The sequence below is a fragment of the Oncorhynchus mykiss genome, chromosome 30 (assembly GCF_057628025.1).
Source record: "Oncorhynchus mykiss isolate SJ-2025 chromosome 30, ASM5762802v1, whole genome shotgun sequence".
Lineage (NCBI taxonomy): Eukaryota > Metazoa > Chordata > Actinopteri > Salmoniformes > Salmonidae > Oncorhynchus > Oncorhynchus mykiss.
The window spans coordinates 23218171-23237107 of NC_143051.1; the positions used below are offsets into that span (position 1 = coordinate 23218171).

Consider the following 18937-nt stretch of genomic DNA (forward strand, 5'->3'; position numbering starts at 1 on the left):
GTCACCAAAAGCACTCACAAACTTCTATAGATGCACAATCGAGAGCATCCTGTCGGGCTGTGTCACCGCCTGGTACGGCAACTGCTCCGCCCACAACCGTAAGGCTCTCCAGAGGGTAGTGAGGTCTGCACAACGCATCACCGGGGGCAAACTACCTGCCCTCCAGGACACCTACACCACCCGATGTCACAGGAAGGCCATAAAGATCATCAAGGACAACAACCGCCCGACCCACTGCCTGTTCACCCCGCTATCATCCAGAAGGCGAGGTCAATACAGGTGCATCAAAGCAGGGACCGAGAGACTGAAAAACAGCTTATTTGTGTACTTGTTTGACATTTACTGCACTGTTAGGAGCAATTAACACAAGCATTTTGGTGCATCCGCTATAACATCTGCTAAACTGTGTACGCGACCAATACACTTTCATTTGATTTTCAACATCACAACTGTGGTGGAAGTACATGGTTTACGGCCCATGTTTTGTCATAGTTTGTCAACCTCGCTCCATATCATCTCTGTACACTGGACAGGTTGACAGGGAAATTGAGCTGGGAAGTTTTTTTTTGTATTTTTACCTCCTTTTTCTCCCCAATTTCGTGATATCCAATTACGAATCAATTACGATCTTGTCTCATCGCTGCAACTACCCAACGTGCTCGGGAGAGACGAAGGTTGAGTCATGCGTCCTCCGAAACATTACCCGCTAAACCGCACTTCTTAAAATCGCCTGCTTAACCCGGAAGTCAGCTGCACCAATGTGTCGGAGGAAACACCGTTCAACTGACGAACGAAGTCAGCCTGCAGGCGCCCAGGCCCACCACAAGGAGTCGCTAGACCACTGCACCACTCGGGAGACCCTCGAGCACTCAGTTCTGATTAAACTTGTGCACGCACCCAAAATCATCTCATCTTTTCCAGCTCTGCACAGGGAGGTAGAGAGAGGGGAGGAAGGAACTGAGGCAGGGAGGAGAAAGATGCACGGACGGAAAGAAGAGAGAAAGAGAGAGAGAAAGTGCTCGAGAGAGAGAGAGAGTAAAAAGTGATAGTGAAAATGAGAGAGAGAGAGCAGTGGTGTGACATGAAATATGAGTGTGGGGCACTACTTAGTCAGTGTATAAGGAAGGGATGTTGGCTGGTAGCGAGCCCATGTTTATCCAGCGCTTCCACGCTAACTCCCAGACTGTCCATCTGGTCAGGGGGCTCAACTGGCCACCGCTCACAGAAATTATTCAAACGATTCCAGCTGCTCTCAGACAGCCAGACAGAGGAGGCACTTTGCTGTACTGTTGAGGCTGTGATTGTAGTGGTATAAAGAGAAGGACAATCATCAGACGTCTAAACTGCAACTTGATAGATCTTTCAAATCTTGTGAGCGTCCTGTATTTTGAAGTGACAGGGTTATCTAGGTGACACAATTGATGGTGACAGTTGCAGAGAGAGAGAAAGGGAGTGAGAGAAGGATGGATAGAGAGGTAGAGTGAGAGGTAGGAAAGCACAGCAGCTGTCGTTACACATATTTTCCTTTTAATCCTTTCCTGTCAGCTCTATGGCACAATTACAACTTCCCCATCCACTTTTGGAATTCACTTTCTCATTCTACACTCTCTTCTCTCAATTCCCTTCTCAATCATCTATCCTGTCTTCAAAACTAAACATTACACACCTGGTACAAAACATGAAATACACAGTTCTGGGTTATTATAGGGCTCAACACAGAATTTCTCAAATCTCAGGCAATATAGTTTATATATTGCCTGAGTTTATGAAGCATTGTTCACAAATCTCCATCTCAGCTGCAACAGAACTAAATCTTCAGTCTGATTTAAACTGATGTGGTCTTGTTTTTTGCTTTCAAGGCTGATGTTTTTTGTGATTTGTGATTTGACTGAGGCTGGGTGGTGTGTGTGTGTGTGTGTGTGTGTGTGTGTGTGTGTGTGTGTGTGTGTGTGTGTGTGTGTGTGTGTGTGTGTGCGCGTGCGTGCGTGCGTGCGTGCGCGTGTGTGTGCGGAACAGTGGTGTCTCTGAACTCCCTACCGCCTCTCTGCTAGATTAGTCATATAAGCTTGTTGTGTTTGTACGCATTCTCAGTGGCATTTACATAGGAAAGAAGCTTTATTTGGACACAAAACTCCCCGTTTCAATCATTCTGGGGATTACAGCTGGCTTCAACAAACCCATGTTATGAATGCCAAAATGCTGGTGAAATGAGTTGGTCATAAGAAGCATTGATTTTCTAAGCCAACGCACGCACACACGTACGCACTCTCTCACACACACACACGCACACATATACATATACATATACATATGCACACCACGCACACACACTAATATTTCTGCCAATGTAATAATATCACAGCTCATGTTTAGCTAAACAGGACAGATTTAGATACGTATTCCGTGGGGGTTCTGATATGGACAACAGGGAAAAGCAGCAGGGAGGAAGGGAGAAAGGCAGGGAAGGAGAGTGCAGGGAGCCAGTGAATCTGATGCTACTGTTCAGTTCTATCCAGCTCTGTTCTGTTTGGTTGTAATCAATATGGATCCTTATTAGAAGGCCCATAGAGACATTCTGTAGCTAGAGGTAGAACGGCTGGCTGTGTGATGCCATCCGGAAGTACAGTTATAGATGCTGATGGCATGGGTTGACAGAGAGTAGAGGAGAGGGGCGAGCCGCAGGTGTCTGGCTGGGCTTGGAGGACTTAGTTTGGCCCCAGGAACCCCTCCGTGGTGTGGTGTGTAAGGCAGGGTAGAGACTAGACGAGACCATCTGGCAGGAGACAGAGCGAGAGACGCATGTGGCACCACAAACCAAGGTCACCCAGCACGGAGTCGTTCATTAATCAGCCCTTTGCTATTATGGAGGATGACAAAATACAGTAGCTACTTCAGTCCACACACACACACACACGCATGCACGCACGCACACACGCATATACGCACACACACACACACACACACACACACACAAAATGGCTTTGATGAAAATGGACCGGCAGACCGTGCAATTATATTATGTGGTGTGACCACATAAACATGTAAACATGTGGCGTCCTTATAATTTCCAGTCAGTATTGTTACTACCAGACACACACACACACACACACACACACACAAAGCTGGGACACACACACCCACACAGGTGTGACACGCACACAGGTAATATGAATGGCTGTGTTTTAAAACAGTTGGCCAGTGGCATAGGTAAGCCTTCTAAAGTGGCGTAGGTAAGCCTCCATTCAAAACCCTTTAAAGCACGTGTCAAACTCATTCCACGGAGGGCCAAGTGTCTGCAGGTTTTGGCTCCTCCCTTGTACTTGATTGATGAATTAAGGTCACTAATTAGTAAAAAAAAGTCCCCTCACCTTGTTGTCTAGATCTTAATTGAAAGAAAGAAATGAAAACCCGCAGACACTAGGCCCTCGATGGAATGTTTGACACCCCTGCTTTGAAGGATATGTAGCCTACTCCTCTTGATTGCTCCTATTCAGCTAGCATTGCCAGAGGGATTTTCTAATTACTAAAATAGACTAAAATGCTTCACAGATTGACAAAATGGATCATCACTCGGCAGGCACGCACTTACACACATATTTTAAAAGACAGCATTCAAAGGACAGACCTTTGACCAAGTGGTAGCAATTTGCATGTGAATGAGTCAGACTCAGGCTTCAGTCACAGCATGGTGATGGAGCGATTGGAATGACTCATCAGAGCAGTGAGCTTATAGAGACTCACCTACTGCTTTATCCACCGTGTGTGTGTGTGTGTGTGTGTGTGTGTGTGTGTGTGTGTGTGTGTGTGTGTGTGTGTGTGTGTGTGTGTGTGTGTGTGTGCGTGTGTGTGCGTGCGTGTGTGTCATTGAGCAGCACCGGGCTGAGCCTGACATGCCCTCACCAACTTTAAACATCTGCTATCTGAGCAGCTAACCGATCGCTGCAGCTGTACATAGTCCATCGGTAAATAGCCCACCCAATTTACCTACCTCATCCCCATACTGTTTTTATTTATTTACTTTTCTGCTCTTTTGCACACCAATATCTCTACCTGCACATTACCATCTGATCATTTATCAATCCAGTGTTAATCTGCAAAATTGTAATTATTCGCCTACCTCCTCATGCCTTTTGCACACAATGTATATAGACTCTTTTTTTAAAGAAAAAATAAAAAAATTCTACTGTGTTATGACTTGTTAATTGTTTACTCCATGTGTAACTCTGTGTTGCTGACTGTTCACACTGCTATGCTTTATGTTGGCCAGGTCGCAGTTGTAAATGAGAACTTGTTCTCAACTAGCCTACCTGGTTAAATAAAGGTGAAAAAAAAAATATTAAAAAAAGGCATTTGTTATTTCAACTAGACTGGATTTAGAAGGATGGCGAACAAATGAAAGGCCATACTGTTTGCTAAATGTTGTCTTGGATTTGAGATGGCGTGAGGGTAGGAATATTCATGACTATGAACATCCCGGTGGGGTTTTAGTTGGTGTGAGTTTTATTCATGACTGGTGGAACGATTCAGGATTAATTTTCATCTATTAGCCTGAAGTTTTAACCCACTACCCAGATGGAGAGGGCCAGGATAAAAGTAGGTAGTTCCACAGTGACAGTAATGATACAGCTCAGTATGTCCACTATATTACATGTAAATATATATGGATAATCTCTAAGGTCATATCACTGTACTACTTAGATTTCTAACATTGTGTTATTGTATGTTTTCATACTTGTAAACAGTGACCTATGCCTGGGCCTGCCCTCAACATTACCTAGTTGCGCCACATCCCCTGCCCTGTTCTGATACCATGTCTCTGTGGATCTCTCTGTGTTTCTAGCCTCCAGGCCCGTTGATGGTGACCTGTGCCTCAGCCCGCCCCCCAACACCACCCAGCCGTGCCACATCCCCTGTCCTGTGGAGTGTGACGTGTCCTCCTGGGGTGCCTGGGGACCCTGCACCTTTGAAAACTGCCTGGACACAGCTGCCAAGAAAGGTGGGTGGAACACTGCTGTAATTGTGGTTATGCCTAGGCTTTAGCTTTGTGGGCTAACACAAGTCTTGACTTCGATACCCATTCAGTCAAATAGACGGCCGTCTTGAATGTATGGCATTGGAACACCACACACTGGGTGTAACAGTAATAGCTATACTTTAGTAATGATGAATATATATATATTTTTTTATTGCTCCGGGCTGGGATACAGCACCCAAAGACATATCAATACAGCACCCAAAGACGTATCAATACAGCACCCAAAGACATATCAATACAGCACCCAAAGACATATCAATACAGCACCCAAAGACATAGCAATACAGCACCCAAAGACATATCAATACAGCACCCAAAGACGTATCAATACAGCACCCAAAGACATATCAATACAGCACCCAAAGACATAGCAATACAGTACCCAAAGACATATCAATACAGCACCCAAAGACATATCAATACAGCACCCAAAGACATATCAATACAGCACCCAAAGACATATCAATACAGCACCCAAAGACGTATCAATACAGCACCCAAAGACATATCAATACAGCACCCAAAGACATATCAATACAGCACCCAAAGACATATCAATACAGCACCCAAAGATGTATCAACACAGCACCCAAAGACGTATCAACACAGCACCCAAAGACATATCAATACAGCACCCAAATACATTTCAATACAGCACCCAAAGTCATATCAATACAGCACCCAAAGACATATCAATACAGCACCCAAAGACGTATCAACACAGCACCCAAAGATGTATAGTAATTAACACAAGAGGAGTAAAATAAAATACACAAGAATTGAGCTATATACAGGGAGTACCAGTACCAGATCAATATTATTTGTATTTGCGAAAGTACAAAGTATTAACTTAAGGGGGCTGAATAATTTTGCACGCCCAATTTTTCAGTTTTTGATTTGTTAAAAAAGTTTGAAATATCCAATAAATGTCGTTCCACTTCATGATTGTGTCCCACTTGTTGTTGATTCTTCACAAAAAATACAGTTTTATATCTTTATGTTTGAAGCCTGAAATGTGGCAAAAGGTCGCAAAGTTCAAGGGGGCCGAATACTTTCGCAAAGCACTGTATGTACATGAAGGCAGGGTAAAGTGACTAGGCATCAGGATAGATAATAACAAGAGTAAAATAAAGAACAAAGTAGCAGCAGCAAATGATACGTGTAAAAGTGTGTGAGTGTGTGTGAGAGTATGCGTGTATGTGCAGTATGTGTGTTTGTGTTGTGTCGGTATGTGTTTGTGTGTTGACAGTTAGTGCATTCGTCTAAAGATAGCTAGGTGGGACAACCACATCAATATCACACGCATAGTAGTTAAATTGTCCTCAATAATGTAGCTATCAGCAAAGTCAGAGCTTTAAAAGGTCAAGTGCAAGTGTTGGTTCAGTTTTTTATTTTTAGGTGGAGGGGGGTATTAAGATACCCTTTTAAGAGGTAGGGTTTCAGGTGCTTTCGGAAGACGGGCAAGGACTCTGTTATCCTAGCTTTAGGGGAAAGCTGGTTCTACCATTGGGGTGCCAGGACAGGGAAGAGCTTGGATTGGGCTGAGCGGGAGCTGGTCTCCGGTAGGGGTCAGAGGGCCAAGAGACCAAAGGTGGCAGAACATAGTGCTTGGGTTGGTAGGGAGGGGCAATTCCTCTTGCTGCTCCGTAGGCAAGCATCATGGTCTTGTAGTGGATATGAGCTTTGACTGGTAGCCAGTGGGGTGTGCGGAGGAGTGAGGTGACTTGGGAAGGTTGAAAACCAGGAATGCTGCAGCGTTCTGATAAGTTGCAGGCATTTGATGGCACCTGCGAGGAGCCCACCCAACAGCGAGCTGCAGTAGTCCAGACCGGATATTACAAGGGAAAGGAGAAAACTGGTTGAGTGTCATCCGCATAGCGATGATAGGAGAGACCATGTGAGGATATGATAGAGCCGAGTGATTTGGTGTATAGAGAGAAGAGGAGAGGGCCTAGAACCCAGCCCTGGGGCCACCAGTAGTGAAAGTACGTGGTCCAGACACAGATCCTCTCTACGTCACCTGGTGGGAGCAGCCTGACAGGTAGGATGCAATCCAAGAGTGTGCAGAGCCTAAGACACCCAGCCCTGAGTGGGTGGAGAGGAGGAGGTTCACGGTGTCAAAGGCAGCAGATCAATCTAAGAGTGTGCAAACAGAGGAGAGAGAGTCAGCTTTGGCAGTGCAGAGAGCCTCTGTGACACAGAGAAGATCAGTCTGGGTTGAGGGACCCGTCTTGAAGCCTGACTGGTTAGGGTCAAGAAGATCATTCTGAGAGAGATAACGAGAGTTGATCAGAGAGAGCTTGTTCAAGTGTTTTGGAAAGAAAAGAAAGAAGGGATACAGGTGTATAGTTTTTGACATCAGATGAGTCCAGTGTTGGTTTCTTAAGAAGGGCCATTTTGAAGTCAGAGGGGATGCAGCGAGTGGTCATGGATGAGTTGAGGGATGTGAAAAGGTCTTCAGAGATGGTTTGGAGAGGGGAAGAGGGGATGGGGTCGAGCGGGCAGGGTGTCCGGCATATGTAGAGTTTGTGAATGTATGAGGCTTTTGTGTTGGTGTAACAGTGTAGTGTGTGTGAGTGAGTGTGTTTGTGGTTTGTATGTATAGTCTAGTGAGTATGCGTAGGGTCAGTGCAAGATAGAGTCAGTACAGACAGTTTGGGTACCATTAATTGACTATATAGCAGTCTGGATATTTAGCAGTCTTATGGTTTGGGGGTAGAATTTGTCTCGGAGCCTGTTGGTCGGAGAGCTGATGCTCCTGTACCATTTGCCAACAGTCTATGGCTTGGGTGGCTTGAGTCTTTGCCAATTTTTCGGACCTTCCTCTGACACCGCCTGGTATAGAGGTTCTGGATAACAGGGAGCTCGACCCCAGTGATGTACCCTCTGTAGTGCCTTGCGGTTGGATGCCAAGCAGTTGCCATACCAAGCACTGATGCAGCCAGTCAAGATGCTCTCGATGGTGCAGCTGTATAACTTTTGAGTATCTCAGGGCCCATGCCAAATCTTTTCAGCCTCCTGAGAGGGAAGAGGCGCTGCCGTTTCCTCTTCACGACTGTGTGGGTGTGGATGGACCATATTAAGTTCTTAGTGATGTGGACGCCAAGGACTCACAGTCACACACAGATACACATACATGCTGGCTGGCTCAGCCCTTAATTATTGCTGGTACAGGAACAGAACAGCGGCAGCAGCAGTCTCTTAGCCCCAGCCCCCTTTATCACCTCCACCATGGTGACTAATGCATATTGACTCTACACTAATGAAGCATCTCAAATGGAAGGGACGCCGAGAAATTGTCCCCGATGCATTTTAAAGATTGATTCACTTGCATCTCTCTTTCTCTCTCTCTCTCTCTCTCTCTCTCTCTCTCTCTCTGTGTCTCTGTGTCTCACGCTACTGTACAGTATGTCATACAGCACACACACAACCTTGACTGGAGTGTGTGCTTGTCCATACCCGTCTGTGTGTGTGTACGCCCTGGCTCTCATTAGCCGAGAGAAGCAAACTCTTAGACCATCCTCTGGGCATTTCGTGACAACGAGCTCTATGCAGCATCAACATGACCTGATCTCCCAGTATTAGTTCAATCAATGTTTGTCACTTTTTGTGTTGGCTGTCCAAATGGAGTGTCTGCACACACACACTGTGATAGTGTCTATCCACCAGTATTTTATGGATTCTAGTAACATTTTGTGGGAGATAGGTTTTCAAAATATTTTCTGGTTTCTTAGATACGTGTCTCAGCCGCAGCCTTTGAGATGTTGCAACACCATACTGTAGTGGAGAAGTCATTATAGCCTACACTTTTCTCCATCACTATGTTTATCTGTGCAAAGAGTCCTCAGGCTCTGACAGGTTGGAAAGGCCTCAGTCAATCTGTTCATCTTGCTGTCCTTTACTGTGGTTCGACAGACAGTAGTGATATTAAAGTATTAAAGAAACAAACCCTGTTCTATGCTATCCATTACCCCCTCTATTACACCTTCACCCCCTATTCCCTTCACCTTTCCTAAACCCTCCTCCTCTCCCCTTCTCTTCACACTCTTTCCCTCACCCCATGTCCCTGTTAAACTAAACCATCCACCTCAGCCCTGACACCTGACAACACACCTCCATCCTCCAGCTGACCCTCCTGATTAAATAGAGGATTCGGGAAGAAAAGGACCGAATCCAAAATAATCAGAGGAAATATAGCCATCATCCACCTGAGTCCTCCAGTTCTGCTGGCTCCCCCATGGTCCTCCTTTCTTATCAGGCTGCAGCAACAGTGGAGATTAGACCCTGGGGCTGGGGGTAAGGTGTCATTGGGCTGGGCAGGCAGGCGTTAACATAACACACACACATGCACGTACACAGGCACACACATACATACACCAGCAATCACCACTTCCATGTCCTTGAGCATAGCGAGAGGAAAGCCCTCGGCCTTTGAACAGCACAAATCCCAGCCGTATTAATGGATAGCTGCATACATTAGTATACATGAGTCACTTTGGGTAAAAGCCTGGGTTAATGAGGAGAGAATAATAATAGTCATTATTGGAAGCTGTTTCTCTAATGTCTGTCATCTTCTGGGGCTTAATGGTCCTGTCGTGTTAAATAAATAAATACATAAATGTTATCATCAAAGCCAAGACACACTGTGACACTGTGACACACTGTGACACACTGTGACGGTAGCAGAAGAGAGGGGGAACTTAAGACATTAAGTCGTGACTCCTTGAAAAACAAGTTAAGCTATCCTGAAAAGTGTTACCACAGAGGGGGAGGTTAGTGTTGAGGGAGGCCCTGAAAAGGGTTACCACAGAGGGGGACTATACTTTATTTCAATGTTATTTGGGATAGTAGAAGCAGATCATAGAATGGCATAATTATACAACTATTTATGGTTTCATGGCAGCACCGGGATACCTATATCTGTTTTCCTGTCTTTTCCTACCAGGGTTCAAACTGAGGAAGAGGAGGATCGTCAACGAGCCCACGGGAGGAACAGGAAGCTGCCCTCACCTGGTGGAGGCCATACCCTGTGACGAGCCCAGCTGCTATGATTGGCTGCTGGTGAAGCTGGATGAGTGTATCCCGGACAACGAGAGAGAATGTGGACCAGGCACCCAGATACCACAAGTCCAGTGTGTCAACGGGGATGGTAAAGAGAGAGAGAGAGAGAGAGAGAGAGAGAGAGAAAGAGAGACAGAGAGAGAGAGAGAGAGAGAGAGAGAGAGAGAGAGAGAGAGAGAGAGAGAGAGAGAGAGAGAGAGAGAGAGAGAGAGATGGGTGACATAAGTCTATTGTATATCGATGTGTTAATTACCGTGTAACAATGGATTAACATGGTCTGTTCAGGGGTTGTGTTACAATACGGGTGAATAGTGGGTGAATTGGGTGAATTGTGGCTCAGAGAACCATATTGTTTTGGCTTTAGCTTTACTGCCTTAAACTGTGCCTGCAGGGGCTCAGCCATAGACAATGCACAAGTGTGTGTGTGAGTGTGAGTGTGAGTGTGAGTGTGAGTGTGTGTGTGTGTGTGTGTGTGTGTGTGTGTGTGTGTGTGTGTGTGAGTGTGAGTGTGCTTGCGTGCGTGAGTCTGAGTGTGTGTGTGTGTGTGTGTGTGGGTGTGTGTGTGTGTGTGTCCAAAAGGGTAATTGCTGTTTCTGTAGCAATCTTGTTTTGTGGATATTTATTATATTTATTGTTTGTCTTGATCCTAAGATTGCACAGAGCTATGGAGGCTTGTGTGTGCCTGCCTGCATGTACGTGTCCGTGTGTAAAGCTTTGTGGTAAAGGGTTTGACTGCAGCCACACCAGCCAAGGCGTGCTGCTTGATATCCCATGGGGCCAAGGGGCCAGGCACGAGCCACTGCTGGTCGTAATTGTGCTGAGACACACACAGAGCTGTGCTGGCACTGCCTGAGGAGGGACACATACACACACAGGGACAGAGATAGATACAGCACCTGCTTGTTCATGTTCTCTCCAAATGAAACTGGGCTACAGAGACAAATTTCAGTTAGCATGTGAGAGTAAATTAAGAAACAGTAACCACAGTGCTTGTTGCTTTTGGCAAGCACGGTACTATTGGCTACTTGTAGTATTGTAGATGTCTACCATTTGAAGACTGAAGAGAGCACCTTTATTTGGTTGGTTGGTATAGTCTAAGTCTAACAGGGCACAAATGTAAATCCTTAACTTTCCTCATTCTTATTCACACACCAAATGACAACTCTACCATTGTAGACCGAAGGGACCTTGTGTTTTAGTCAGGGAAGACCGAAGGGACCTTGTGTTTTAGTCAGGGAAGACCGAAGGGACCTTGTATTTTAGTCAGGGAAGACCGAAGGGACCTTGTGTTTTAGTCAGGGAAGACCGAAGGGACCTTGTATTTTAGTCAGGGAAGACCGAAGGGACCTTGTGTTTTAGTCAGGGAAGACCGAAGGGACCTTGTATTTTAGTCAGGGAAGACCGAAGGGACCTTGTGTTTTAGTCAGGGAAGACCGAAGGGGCCTTGTATTTTAGTCAGGGAAGACCGAAGGGACCTTGTGTTTTAGTCAGAGAAGACTGAAGGGACCTTGTGTTTTAGTCAGGGAAGACCGAAGGGACCTTGCGTTTTAGTCAGGGAAGACCGAAGGGACCCTGTGTTTTAGTCAGGGAAGACCGAAGGGTCCTTGTGTTTTAGTCAGGGAAGACCGAAGGGACCTTGTGTTTTAGTCAGGGAAGACCGAAGGGACCTTGTGTTTTAGTCAGGGAAGACCGAAGGGGCCTTGTGTTTTAGTCAGGGAAGACCGAAGGGACCCTGTGTTTTAGTCAGGGAAGACCGAAGGGGCCTTATGTTTTAGTCAGGGAAGACCGAAGGGGCCTTGTATTTTAGTCAGGGAAGACCGAAGGGTCCTTGTGTTTTAGTCAGGGAAGACCGAAGGGACCCTGTGTTTTAGTCAGGGAAGACCGAAGGGACCTTGTGTTTTAGTCAGGGAAGACCGAAGGGACCTTGTGTTTTAGTCAGGGAAGACCTAAGGGACCTTGTATTTTAGTCAGGGAAGACCGAAGGGACCTTGTGTTTCAGTCAGGGAAGACCGAAGGGGCCTTATGTTTTAGTCAGGGAAGACCGAAGGGACCTTGTGTTTTAGTCAGGGAAGACCAAAGGGACCCTGTGTTTTAGTCAGGGAAGACCGAAGGGGTCTTGTGTTTTAGTCAAGGAAGACCGAAGGGGCCTTGTGTTTCAGTCAGGGAAGATCGAAGGGGCCCTGTGTTTTAGTCAGGGAAGACCGAAGGGACCTTGTGTTTTAGTCAGGGAAGACCGAAGGGACCCTGTGTTTTAGTCAGGGAAGACCGAAGGGACCTTGTGTTTTAGTCAGGGAAGACCGAAGGGACCTTGTGTTTTAGTCAGGGAAGACCTAAGGGACCTTGTATTTTAGTCAGGGAAGACTTTAGGGACCTTGTGTTTTAGTCAGGGAAGACCGAAGGGACCTTGTATTTTAGTCAGGGAAGACCGAAGGGACCTTGTGTTTTAGTCAGGGAAGACCGAAGGGACCTTGTGTTTCAGTCAGGGAAGACCGAAGGGGCCTTATGTTTTAGTCAGGGAAGACCGAAGGGACCTTGTGTTTTAGTCAGGGAAGACCAAAGGGACCCTGTGTTTTAGTCAGGGAAGACCGAAGGGGTCTTGTGTTTTAGTCAAGGAAGACCGAAGGGGCCTTGTGTTTCAGTCAGGGAAGATCGAAGGGGCCCTGTGTTTTAGTCAGGGAAGACCGAAGGGGCCTTGTGTTTTAGTCAGGGAAGATCGAAGGGGCCTTGTGTTTTAGTCAGGGAAGACCGAAGTTTTAGAGACACAGTTTAGTCTCATTTCAACAATTTCATTCACCCTAATTTAATTAAGTTCAGAATAATGGAGACAATACGCATAGCTGACTTGAGAATTTAACATTGCAAATGATTAGAAGTGTGAGTTTATTTATAGAGGAATGAAGATGTGATTCACCTATATAGAATCCCAATTCAATATGTCTGAAATAGTTAATCTTAGTTTAAGATGATTAAATAATCCAACAATGAATAGAAGGTAATAGAAATGAGAGATGTCGATGGCATCCCTTCTCACTCCATTGTGTTATAAGGGAAATGTGAAGAACTCAATTGTCATAATTCAATTATGGACTGTGTGTTGTAATTGTATTTTACATTCTGGGAATTTTCTATTCTTTCTCGTTCGACTAAGATTCAGCATGTTAATATAGTAATTATCCGAAGATTCCTGAACCATAGAACACTGCCCACTAAAGAGTTCCCTAAGGAGGGAGGGAGTGTAAGTGTGTGTGTGTGTGCGCACGCATGTGTGTGTGTGTGTGTGTGTGTGTGTTGGTACTTCTCAATCAGTTCTCATATTATAAAAGTAATCAAGGTTCCCATTCACATCCGCCAGAGCTTGGTGCTGCCTGTTGCTGTGACGATGATTCCACACAGTCCTCTTATTGTAGCCGAATGGGGAAAGGCAGATTAACTAGAAGCGGAAGGTAAACCTTGGTGATTACTAGTCTAATGGTCTCTTCCTTTCTGAGGACAAGAATATCTAGATTGTATATTGAAAGATGTATGGTACACGAGGAATGCTATTTGAACTGAGAAAGGAAGATAACTTTTTACATAAAGTAGTAATATTGATGAGGGGAAACCCTAATAACACTAGTCTCTCTCTTTCTCTCCTCGGCTCTTCATCCTCCCTATTTCCTACCCCTTTTTTAAACCCTTCCTACCTCCCTCTTCTACTCACCACTCCCTATTCCCTACCCCTTTTCTAAACCCTTCCTACCTCCTTATTTTCACAACTTTCTATCTCTCTCTCATCCCCCTTTCAATCCCTACCTACAGACGCTGTGTATTATATTGATCCATTTAGCTATGTGGTGAACAAGCCCAGGTAGCCTTTTTGTCTAGATGTCTGATTTCTTCATTCATGGTGACCTTCCCATCATTCTTTGCCACTTACAGAGACAATATGTCTGCTGGATGTGGTGAGCTTGTTTTTACGGCTGCACCCTGTTGAATCAGACTTAGTTACTGGTAAATTAGATTACCTGGTGCTGCTCCACACAGTCAGATCCCATTTACACTGTCTTTCTTCCACATTAGTGTGTGTGTGTTTCCTGTGTGTATGTTGTGTGTGTGTGTGTGTGTGTGTGTGTGTGTGTGTGTGTGTGTGTGTGTGTGTGTGTGTGTGTGTGTGTGTGTGTGTGTGTGTGTGTGTGTGTGTGTGTGTGTGTGTGTGTGTGTGTGTGTGTGTGTGTGTGTGCGTGCGTGTATGTGCGTGCGTGTGTGTGTGTGAAATCTATGTGCGACAGAAATCTTTCCCCGCCTGGATGGAATGAGACAGGTTTAAACAGAGGATATGTCAAACGATGTCTGGTACTTTTCCATCAAGACACAGATGAGACCCAGCTGGGGGGGGTTCTCATGTGAGGTGTGTAAAATAATTATCTCTTTGATCGGTTGGAAGCTTGTTTCGCCTCTGTGGATTTTGTTGAATTGATTTCCAGACACTTGCTTGACGGGGAAAGGGAGGATGGGGGGGAAGAGGGGCTTTCTGAAAGGTGAGAAGGATGTTTTGGATTTCAACGGTTCGTGATTCAATACGTTTGTTGTTCATTTGCATTGCAAATAATGTACTTCTTGCAAGTCATGAATCTCTTCATTATTAAAGCATCTCGTGTATACGTACGTGTCTGTTGTCTTTCGACATTCACGTTTGTTTTACTGTCTTGACTGACTCCTACAAGCTTCAATTGTTTCCTCCCTGGGAGGACTTGTGATTAATAACACATAATCTACAGTTTTCTGTCAAACAAAGATGACACAAAAAGACAGTGAGTCAAAAGCATTAAGAATAATCATTGTCATTAACGAGATTTACATCATTTTGGTGACAGATTCATAAGAATATTTTAAAGTCAGCATAAAGAAAACATGCACATTTTCTCACCCCTGGTGTTTCCACCAAACAGACTTCTTGCGAATGATGATCAATACGTGATGAGGTATTGCACACATTTTCTCTTATGTTTTCATGTAAAGATTAAAAATCAAAAGGTCAATGTATTTCTGTAACATTTTCAATTCTACCGATATTTTTGGCACAAAACTGTTGTTTTAAATAGCAAATGTGCCGACTCTTGTCACATGTGCTCTAGCCAACAGCTCACAGATACAGTGTGGTTAGGCTACCTACATGATGAGATTGTTATGGATAAGAGCAAGAATATTTGTATTTGTCAAACAGCAGTCAAGCATCAATCTTCATATCACCAGAATAAGATCATCAGTATGTATTGGTAAGGAGCATCAAGCTCATCACATTGCATTTTCACCACCCTGTGAAGTTCATCATAACTTATTTCATCTGTAGCCTAATAAACTGCATGCTTTCCCAAGTCATAGTGGGAGGACCACACACCATGTCATAGCGTGACTTTACTTTCATATGATGGGCATTATATTAATATGTGCGTATAAAGTTGTTTCTACTACCATTTTTCGCATAATACATTTTACAGACACAAAAAAGATCCATGTCAAAGCACAAATTATCTGTCAGCATTTATAAAATTGTACCAAAACTTCCTGTTTCCATCAAAGCTGTCATTATTTTTTTTTATATGGTGTGACTTTACTCGCATAAAAACTGTGGATGGAAACATGGATATACAAACAATTTAACGATTTCCTCACCCAATCTATCGCATGGAAAATTTCCATTTCAACACCCCCTATACACACGCACACACACACACACACACACACACACACACACACACACACACACACACACACACACACACACACACACACACACACACACACACACACACACACACACACACCCAGCCAGCCAGCCCCCATAGCGGCCCTCCCAGTCCCTCTTGACTGGACCTTATTGATCTTCTGTTGTCTGCTGATGAAAATGGATTTGTTTCCCCCAAGGGGCTCCAGACATGTCATCAGACTGGCTGCTCCTCTGGTTCCTCAAGTCACTATAGGATTTTTTTTATCACTGGTACAGATGGGAGAGTGGGGACCATGAAAGAGAGATGAGATGGGCTGGAATACAATGGTGTGAGAATAGGGGTTTCACAAAGATATTTGATCGGATGACCTGGGGTGAAGATAGGATGGGTGAAGATAAGGGGAGGGGTTTGTGGAAAGAGGGAAGGGGTAAAGGGTGGGGGTGATGAGGATAGGGGTAGAAGTGGGGGTTGTGCTGGCATCCTGGTCCTCCCATTACAAGGGGATTTTTCACTGTAAACAATGGCGAAACAAAAGAGGGATGGAGTGAGGATGAAATGGGGGTGTTGGTGGGTATGGGATGGAGTGAGGATGAAATGGGGGTGTTGGTGGGTATGGGATGGAGTGAGGATAAGGATGGGGGTAGTGGTGGGTATGGGATGGAGTGAGAATGAAATAGGGGTGTTGGTGGGTATGGGATGGAGTGAGGATAAGAGTGGGGGTTGTGGTGGGTATGGGATGGAGTGAGGATAAGGGTGGGGGTTGTGGTGGGTATGGGATGGAGTGAGGATAAGGGTGGGGGTTGTGGTGGGTATGGGATGGAGTGAGGATAAGGGTGGGGGTTGTGGTGGGTATGGGATGGAGTGAGGATAAGGGTGAGGGTTGTGGTGGGTGTGGGATGGAGTGAGGATGAAATGGGGATGTTGGTGGGTATGGGATGGAGTGAGGATGAAATGGGGGTGTTGGTGGGTATGGGATGGAGTGAGGATAAGGGTGGGGGTTGTGGTGGGTATGGGATGGAGTGAGGATAAGGGTGGGGGTTGTGGTGGGTATGGGATGGAGTGAGGATAAGGGTGAGGGTTGTGGTGGGTATGGGATGGAGTGAGGATGAAATGGGGATGTTGGTGGGTATGGGATGGAGTGAGGATAAGGATGGGGGTAGTGGTGGGTATGGGATGGAGTGAGGATAAGTGTGGGGGTTGTGGTGGGTATGGGATGGAGTGAGGATAAGTGTGGGGGTTGTGGTGGGTATGGGATGGAGTGAGGATAAGTGTGGGGGTGGTGGTGGGTATGGGATGGAGTGAGGATAAGGGTGGGGGTTGTGGTGGGTATGGGATGGAGTGAGGATAAGGGTGGGGGTTGTGGTGGGTATGGGATGGAGTGAGGATAAGTGTGGGGGTTGTGGTTGTGGTGATGTCCCACAGATTTAGATCAATACAGTGATGGTTCAGGATTCCACAATAACTAGCTCTTCTTCCCATCACTATGGCATTTTCCACTGATACAGATCGGTGGGACCAACAAGAGGGATGGGTTGAGATGAGGATAGGGGTAAGGGTGGGGGTTTCACTGAAACAGTGGGACTGACATAAGAGTGATGGGATGGGTTGAGGTGGGGTGAGGAGAGGGGTAAGGGTGGGGGTTTCACTGAAACAGTGGGACTGACATAAGAGTGATGGGATAGGTTGAGGTGGGGTGAGGAAAGAGGTAGTGGTGGGGGTTGGAGAGATCCATGCCATGATAGAGGGAGGTTATGCGATAGGATGGGGGTGAGGAGAAGAGTAGGAGTGGCAGTAGTGGTGGAGTACCACAGATTTAGATCGATACAGTCCTGGTGCAGGACCACAACACTATCTCATGTCCTAATGAGACCTTGAAAATACCTCAACTCTCTCTAAATCCTAAATCCCTTAAAGCCCTAAGTTGTTGTTTGTTTCCTTTTTAAGCCATTCAGGATGGTCCTAAATCCATTTTGAGACTTTCCGTGGTCAGGCATCCATATTCTGACCTTCAACATCCCAGAAATAGACCTTAGCTCAGTCTTATTTTTTTTTATTTTTTATTTTGCCTGTTATTCATATTCATCTCTCTCTCAGTACCAGTCATTCTGCCGACTCCAATGGTGTTATGTATTAAACATGTAGAATATGAATGACATTATGTCAGAGCATTGTGATCCAGGGATGTGTGTGTGTGTGTGTGTGTGTGTGTGTGTGTGTGTGTGTGTGTGTGTGTGTGTGTGTGTGTGTGTGTGTGTGTGTGTGTGTGTGTGTGTGTGTGTGTGTGTGTGTGTGTGTGTGTGTACGTGTGTGTACGTGTACGTGTGTGTGTCTGTGCGTGTGTGTGTGTGTGTGTGTGGGGACATTTATCAAGGACAGAATATTCCACCTCCGCAAAGATGACAAAGGGGTGATTATATTAATTAATACACATTTTAATCGATTGTGCAAACAGATCCTCAAGGAAGATGGATTCTTTTAATTATGCTATTGGACCAAAAAACACATCTGGCTAATTAATCTGTATGGGCCAAATAATGATGATTCACACTTCTAAAATATATATAATAATCTATTGAGCTCACCGGCAACGAATGAATCTATTATTATGGTGGGAGATTATAATACGGTGTTAAGTACCTCAATGGATCGTAAAAGAAATCACACTACAAACTATCCCCCTCATGCACTTAAGGAGATCACGAATATCATGGATACATTAGAACTAGTGGCTATATGGAGGCTGAAAACCCTGACCTAATGAGATATACATGGAGGAGGTTAAATCAAGCTAGCTGTCTTGACTACTTCCTGGTTTTATTCTTGCTGGCATCAAAAGTTTAAAAAGCTTTTAATAGGAGAACAAATGCGATCGGACCACCATCGAATTGGCCTCCATTATACTCTTACAGAATTTCCATGTGGACGGGGATATTGGAAATTTAATTTGGATGACAATATGTTCTTAACGAAGACATGAGTATATAAATAATTCAGAATTGACTTTTTTCTGCACCACACAGGTACAGCAGATCCCCTTATTGTATTGGATGCTTTTACATGTACTTTTAGAGGCCATTCACTACAATGCTCATCATTAAAACAAAAGCAGTTTAGGGCAAAAGAGAATAGACTA

At 45.1% G+C, this 18937-nt stretch overlaps 1 protein-coding gene across 1 annotated transcript in view; it reads left to right on the plus strand.

Moving 5' to 3' along the window:
• LOC110489408 (thrombospondin type-1 domain-containing protein 7A) overlaps nt 1–18937 on the plus strand; it is a 168857-nt gene that overhangs the window by 79613 nt on the left and 70307 nt on the right. Inside the window, exons 5-6 of the mRNA XM_036971022.2 lie at nt 4841–4996; nt 9981–10184. Coding sequence (XP_036826917.1) covers nt 4841–4996; nt 9981–10184 — 360 coding nt within the window. The remainder of the gene's footprint in view (nt 1–4840; nt 4997–9980; nt 10185–18937) is intronic.